The sequence below is a fragment of the Lupinus angustifolius genome, chromosome LG06 (assembly GCF_001865875.1).
Source record: "Lupinus angustifolius cultivar Tanjil chromosome LG06, LupAngTanjil_v1.0, whole genome shotgun sequence".
NCBI classification, from domain to species: domain Eukaryota; kingdom Viridiplantae; phylum Streptophyta; class Magnoliopsida; order Fabales; family Fabaceae; genus Lupinus; species Lupinus angustifolius.
In genome coordinates this window covers 28,095,002-28,103,044 of record NC_032014.1, presented here as the reverse complement: position 1 = coordinate 28,103,044, position 8,043 = coordinate 28,095,002, and the positions used below count along the sequence as shown (strand labels likewise).

The 8,043-nt window shown below is 28.3% G+C and overlaps 1 protein-coding gene across 1 annotated transcript; it reads right to left on the bottom strand.

Moving 5' to 3' along the window:
• On the bottom strand, nucleotides 1,341-6,698 carry LOC109350960 (lysine histidine transporter 1-like). Its single transcript, XM_019592272.1, has 7 exons — nucleotides 6,542-6,698; nucleotides 5,020-5,403; nucleotides 3,409-3,802; nucleotides 2,511-2,616; nucleotides 2,331-2,422; nucleotides 1,677-1,745; nucleotides 1,341-1,585 (listed from the first exon to the last, which is right to left on the bottom strand). Exons 1-7 carry the CDS (start codon nucleotides 6,592-6,594, stop codon nucleotides 1,487-1,489), a joined length of 1,197 nt encoding a protein of 398 aa, XP_019447817.1. The 5' UTR covers nucleotides 6,595-6,698; the 3' UTR covers nucleotides 1,341-1,486.

The following is an 8,043-nucleotide window of genomic DNA, read 5'->3' as shown; positions in this document are numbered from 1 at the left end:
TTTTGAAATTGGAATATTAGGAAGATACCAGAGTAATCACGGTATAGAACATTGGAAAGCTGCAAAGAAAGTTATGAGATACTTACAAGGTACAAAGGATCACATGCTTACTTATAGGAGATTAAATCACCTTGAGGTGGTTGGATATTCAGATTCAGACTTTGTCGGATACATAGACACAAGAAAGTCTACTTTCGGTTATGCCTATTTATTAGGTTGATGAGCTATCTCATGGAAGAGTGCGAAGCAGACTGTCATTGATGCATCCACTATGGAAGCTGAATTTGTGTCATGCTTTGAGGCCGCAGTTCATGCTAAATGGCCATGGAACTTTATTTCAGGACTTGGGGTTGTCGACAGTATTGTCAATAACACCACACATTAGCTATATGGAGGATCATATCGTCATGGGTAAATGTTAGTAATGTATAACCATTCTTATTATGTGAAAGCTATGAATTCTTAAGATCCATCTACACATAACTTCCATGACAAAATCTTACATAAGCGCCCATCATATTTGTAACATTGTACTTTGGATTGTGTACCCCTCCCCTGTTCTACACTTGTAATTTCAAATTTAGTTATATTTATAGAGGACAATGATCTGCTGTCCCAAAGCTTGTCCAAAACCAAGTATATTATGTCATGTTAGTTTAAAAAACTTTTGCTTCATTGTGATTGGCTAGGGACAGAGTTGGGGACAAGGTTGGAGACAGTAAATCCCCATCCATTTATGGAAATGTAGAACCAGCAAGATTCGAGTCTAAGGATCATATACTTACGTGATTCATTCATTTACCTTAGGTATACAAAATTTGTTAGATACTTTTAGATATATTTGAATTGATAGAACATGATCTTATTCAATATTAAGTTAGTTTTATTTTATTTGAATTTATCTGTAACTTATATTTATTTAGTTAGTTATTATTTGGATTTATCATTATATTATTTGTAACAACTTCTGCTTATATAATAAATTGTTTAGACTAACTCATATTTAAATTTGACCAATTTTTATCATCTTAAACTTGAATGACATAATGACTTTCTCATTAATAAAATCTTTGTAATAATAGCATAAAAAGTCGCCAAAACAAATACCTAAGTGAACCATGAATGGCGTACCAAGACCATATACCTAATATCTATGATTCATCCATCTTATGGTAATAATGATTTTTCTCAAAAGTATCATGCATGTTGCAAAATTATGCTTGAAAACACAGAAGCTAGCATGGAAATAGTGTTTTGTATTTGTGCACGCAGAATAAACTCCAAAACTAAAGAAGATGTAGCAATCAAATATATATTATATAACAAGCTGGATTAATTTTATGAAACACGTGGAAATAATATTGTTTTATAGAAAAACAATAAAGCTGGACATGGAAAACAAAGACTTCAATGTCTATATTTATTCATGCATGCAAATATTTATTAATTAAATGAAAATTCACATTGATGCTTGGGTTTGAAGACTTCATTGATAGAATCCATATGATTTTGCATTGAGTATGATTGATCTTAATCCACCAATAGGGGACAGAATCATAAGTAGGAGGCCAAGTATAATGCATATCTGAAAATAAGAAGCCAAGTTGGAAAGCTAAATTTTGATCCAAAAAGTTATAAAATTAAATTATAAGAAGAGTGATGAAGTTTGAACATACCCAATTGAGGAGCCAAGAAATGCTGAATCTCTTAGGTTTGTAAAGTGCAAGCCACATAATGCAAGGGAGCTAAACAATGAGATTTTGTTATAAGTTGAAGTTAGTAATATCTTAATCATATACATAATAAAGTTATTGTAAAATAATTTGGAAAAACTAAAGAAATCTAAACTATTATTTAAAAATCTTAAATGCAAGTTTAAATAGTCTGTGTGAAGGGTCATAAAAATATTAAAAAATACTAATTTAGTTCAGATTTAATATTTTCGGATTATTTTTGAGTTTTTTAATTTTCTACAAACCAAAGTGGTACACCTAAATTTTTTAAAGTGCAAGCCACATAATGCAAGGGAGCTAAACAATGAGATTTTGTCATAAGTTGAAGTTAGTAATATCTTAATCATATACATAATAAAGTTATTGTAAAATAATTTGGAAAAACTAAAGAAATCTAAACTATTATTTAAAAATCTTAAATGCAAGTTTAAATAGTCTGTGTGAAGGGTCATAAAAATATTAAAAAATACTAATTTAGTTCAGATTTAATATTTTCGGATTATTTTTGAGTTTTTTAATTTTCTACAAACCAAAGTGGTACACCTAAATTTTTTAAGAGCTATGTACTCAAATAAAATGGGGCTTGTGGGGGCTTACAAAATATGTTGTTGGTGCAAAAGCAAATCCTCCAAAAAATCCAAGAAGACCACCAAAGAAAGGGAAAGTAATACCCACAAACATTGTGAATCCTGAATCAAAATATTTAATATCATCATTAATGGACTTGATATAAGTAAGGATAAAAAAATTGAAAAGAGAATAGTGGATAATGCTTACCAACATAAGCATTGCGAACAACAAATCTTAACAATCTAGTTGGCTTGAAATGCAATCTTTTAACCATTACAGTTTCAATCATATCAAAAACTGGCATGGCATATAGCTGTATATATAGACCAACAAAATGAAGAAAAGTTAAATTAATTTAGTAAAATATCAAGGTTTTAAATTACATTTACTAACAATAATTGCAGCATTCTTTATAGTTTTAATAGGAATGAGTCTATATAGTAGGAGGGAGGGGTTGAACATGTGAAAATCAGCACTTAAATGTTAAATGTGTCTAAAATAGTTACATTTTAAAGGATGTTTTACTCAAAAAAGAATAGTAATAGTTTACTATACACTTAATTATTACTAAAAATTAAATTTTAATATATATTCAAGAAGGAAGGCCAAAGCCCATACTTTCCCCAAGTCTTTCCCTAACTAGAATTGCATTAGCATCATTTCAGTATAACTAAACGTATCCTTTAAATGAGTAAAAAAACTAATTTATTTTAAATTGTATAATTGTTCCTCTTAACAAAAAATTACTTTTAGAATGAAACAATTAACATTTGATCTCGTCGATGCAATAACATTATTTAATAGTAATTGCATATAGTTTGTAATTATGATAAATGCAAGGTAATCATAACAGAGTTTTAAAACTATATTATATTGGTTAGTGAATTAATGTAACACCCTCTATCTGAACTCATAACTTTATTGAATGTGGCACCTCTATTCTTAAGCTTATAAATATTTTTACATTATTTTATTCTCCTGAAGGGAACCTCCCGTTGCTCAAACCTATTAACTTGGAAACTTATAGCAATAAATTCTATTGTGTATCTACCAGTATTATTATTGATAGATTTTTCAGAAAGGAAATGAAATGATAGTGACATACCTGATAGCTTCCAATAACATGGATGACAACAAACAAGTTAGCTATTACTATAAGCCAAGTAGGTTTGTTAAGTGAGACAAGAATGTTGTCTGAAACTGCATTTCCAAACATCCAATACCCAATAAGTGCAACAGGGAAATAACACACTGCAACAACTATATAGGCTATTAATACTCCCTTCCACATAGGACCCTTGGAAGGTTTCTCAGGGCTTGAAGGAATTGTAGCTTGAATCTCCAAAACTACATTATGTCCAGCATAGGCAAAAGCAACATCACCTAAAGCACTAAGGAAATTGAAAACTGTTCCTGATGTAGTTGTTGCTTTGTAGGTATATTGTACATCTTCTTGAACACCCTTGTGCACTGAAGTTGTCCATGCAATTGTTGAGTAACTGTACAAGATTATATCCAATTAAGTTGAATTGAAACTAATAAAGTAAGAGTGTAATATATATACACTATTAGTATAAAGATTCATCAGTATCATCAAGCATTTATTTGTATATATATATTATTTTTTTGAAGAGTCGTGATGAAAAAACATGAGTAGTGACACTATCTAAAATTCATTCATTTTATGTGCATTTATCTTTTTCTCATCAAATAAAATCAAGTGGAACAAAATGTGAAGGCTGACATAAGTTGTTTTTTTATATGTAAATAAAATAAACTTGTTTCATAATAATTCTTATTATTTCTCTAAACCTGGTTTTGGAAAGTTGATTAGGTAATTTCTTAAAAACCAACTGGCCTATTCAGAAGTGAAACCAATTTTGCAACTAACATTTGAAAATAGAAGAAAAAAAGATATAGGTGATGGCGGTTGCAAGAATGTGTTTGAACACAGTTTTGGTGACGTCATCATGTATAAGAAAATAATATATCCATAAGTTTTATTATATATATGTTTGTTTTCTATATTAATATTGCATTAAAAAATTTTTTAAGGAGAAACCCACTTTTTCATATTTTCAAATTTAGAGTATTTTGAGACATTTTATTAGTATAAAGTTGTCATTATACAGCTCTTAAAAAAAACAATGTCATTATGAGAATTAAAAAATATAGATATACCTAAAAAGCCAATATGTGTGGAATATTTTTACATGTGTGTATGCCTTTAATAACTAGTAATCAAGACAAATTGGCAAGGAAAAAGGACAAAATTAGCATGAATATTTATTTACCTAATCTACTTCTTCAATGAAAGAGATCCAGATTCTTTTGAATTATACATTCTTAACGAGGAAATCAAAACACTAAAAAATCATAAGGGTTATTTACTTACCCATAATTAAGTAAAAAATCATAAGGGTTATTTATTTACTCACAATTAAGCAAAAAATCGTAAGGGTTATTTATTTACTCACAATTATAGATTCTTAATGAGGAAAAAAAGTACTGAAAAATGATAAGGATTATTTATTTATTTAAATTTTTAGGATCTGTTTACGGGTTAAATTTTAGAGGAGAAAAAAAAGGGAAAAAGAAAACTTCAAAGCCTTCTTATAGCTGTGAAGCTTTCCATTTTTTCTTCATTCTCCTTTTCTAAGATTTAACTCACAAGCAGAACCCTTATAGGCAGGACAAAAAAGATATTCTTCATTACCTCAAAGACATGATAGCTGCGGCCAATGAAATTCCAGATATGGCATTGAAGTTAGGAAGATGTGCAAGTACAAAGTGAACAGATGCAAAGATCATGATGAAATAAGTAGTCCTCATTTTTTTGCAATCATGACACAACAAATCATGAACCTTCTGTAGTGATTTCCCTCCAGTTACCATATACACTATATCTACACCAACTTCACATATAAGTTGTTGTGGTACCACAATCCATAGTCCAAGTTTTTCACCAAATGCATGTTGCCCTAATTCATGATATCTGTCAAATCTTTTTCCTGGGACCATTTCATGCATCTCAACCATTTGCCACAATGTGTACAATGTTATTAACCATGATAGTATAAGAATAATCACACCAGGACCCCTGCAATGTTATCATTTAAGGAAATAATGAAATAGTTTAGCAAAATGTGTACAATAATTTGAGATTTTATAAGTTCTAAGATGAAAATCTTGATTTTTTTGTTTATGGGTTTTGTTAGAAAATGTGGTGTATGCAATCTTAGTTTATGGTAGTTATATTTATCATTATACAAAACAATTATAAACTATGGTTTCATTTATCATTATACAAAAGAGTTTGTTACTAATACTATGCAAGGTTTTTGTTTTCGTTCTTATACTAATGAATACTCTTGTTATCTATACTATTAATTTATATCTATACTATTAATAAAGGCAAAACATGATATAATTTTTATATTCCAAACTTACCCTTTTTTATTTTTAATAACTACTATAAACTTCCACATATTACTTTCGTTTTTTATATTAATAATTTAATATCATTAATCTTCTACACATTCTCTTATTTCTATCTTCTATCTTTCTCCATCCAATAGGCACAAAATGAGAAATTGACATAAGTTTTATATATATCATATCAACTATCACGTATTATCTTCTTAAATATTCACTCTTTATTGAGTTTATATACTGCACTCTTATATTTAAATTGTTTTTCTTAAATAATATAATAGGAAGATCATACATACTATATCAAAAAATAAGAATGCGGGTAACCGGCACAGAGTGCTAGTCGACACGCCATTTATATATAAATGTAAAAAATGTGAAAACCTTTTAAATTAAAGTCTTTATTTGGATGTTTACAAAAAGACATTTCTGCTTATTATTAAGGTTTTAAATCTCAACTCACAATCTTACAACTTTATAATTTTGACATCACAATTTACAACTTTATGATTTGTTTAAGTTAGGATCCTCTCCATTAATGGAAGGTTCTCCAATATAAGGTAAGTAAAGGAAAAACAAATGTAACATTTTTTATCATTTAAATATAATTATATGATGACATTTTTTACCGTTACAACAATAGAAAATAACAACTGGAGATAATTCTTTTCAGATTTTTTTGTATCCAAAATCTGGCAAACATAATTTTAAACCTAGCCTAATATCAACCTAGTTTTGTAAAATGATGAAGCAAATAAGTGGTGTCTGCACTTAGAGTGTTTTTATATGGTTAGTATATAACATACCATCCAAGATTAGCCATGGCAGATGGAAGACTAAGAACACCAGCTCCAACCATGGCAGTAACATTGTGAAAAGCCGAATACCACCATTTTGCATTCCTTGAAGAAGTAATGGGAAGCCAATCATCAATTGCTTTTTGTTCTGCTGTTCTTTTATCATCTTTCTGTTATTAATAAGCAAAATTCAACAACCAAAACCAAAAAATAGTTTTTTTATAATTTCTAAATCACCCTATTGGGCACAAAAATAAGAACAAATTATTAAATAACCAATACAAACACATAACATAACCGACAAGACGTTGATATAGTGGTACAAGGTCCTGCCAGATTCTAAAAACGAAAATATAAATAGTTCACATGTTGAGAGGGATCCAAAATATCCTGGTAGTTCAAAAAAACACATAACATAAAATGTTGCATTTACCTCTGGTGTTGCTGAGAGAGAAGATTTGTTACCAAATGAAGCAACAGGTTCAGCACTCATGATTCTCAAACTTTGCTTCTCTATGAAATGTTGAATTCAACAATTAAATGGGATAGTGAATATCTCAGGCTGGCAAAAATATATACACTTTTAAATATTACCAAAAATAGAGAAGATTTTTTTTTTATATCATGGCTTATTGTATATCTTAAACATTTTGTTTGAGCAATTGCAAGCTGGATGGAGGAATATAAGTATATATTTTAATTTGATAGTGTAAGTATATATATATATAATTATTCAATTATCCACTATTTATTTGTATTATCTTTATTTTGAAGATTCGATGATAATTAAATATAAAAAAGTGAATGATGCAGTATAAAAAACTCTCACCCATCAGTACATTCATCTTTTTCTTTTTTAATTTTTTATGTTGAATCTTGAATGTATACTTTATTATTTTATTATAAAGAGAATGAAGAGTAAAATGATAGAACTTTTCTTGCTTTATTTTACTATTGCTAAAAAATTATATTTTTCTCTTACATCATATTCTTAATATCGTTAAGTATCATAATCACAAATAGTAGATTTTATTTGTTATATTTTTTAATTGTTAGTATATATTTATATGATTTGTATTTATGTTATTATTAATTATTATTTATTGAATTTAGAAATGTTAATTATTGGGGGTGAAAAATATTTCCGGTATCAATAACTTTGGCTGTTTTCTTTTTTGGTGATTATTAGTATGTGTCTGTAGGTTATAGAGTGAATTTAATATGCCAGTTGTTACTATCTGCATTTCATGATTCCTTTCCACATTCTATTTCATTAAATGCTCTTCAATTCCATTCAAATTATAAGGTTACTCACTTAATATGTAAAGTCCTTTTTTTGTGGAGAATTATGTTCCTTATATAAATTATCTTTAATCAAATTATACCCATTCATAAACAAGTTTATTAGATAATTTTTAAAAGATAGTAATATTATAAATGTTGCATAGGATATATAAAGTGCTTTATAAATAGGATTGTCAAAATTGTGTGTCTTATATTAAGAATCATAG

Coding starts and splice junctions, on each gene's coding strand:
- LOC109350960 (XM_019592272.1), bottom strand. CDS start 6,594: ATGGTTGGAGCTGGTGTTCTTAGTCTTCCATCTGCCATGGCTAATCTT. Junction 2,617..3,408: donor ATGTTATTGGAAGCTATCAG/GTATGTCACTAT, acceptor CTATATATACAG/CTATATGCCATGCCAGTTTT. Junction 1,586..1,676: donor TTTCTTGGCTCCTCAATTGG/GTATGTTCAAAC, acceptor TCTTATTTTCAG/ATATGCATTATACTTGGCCT.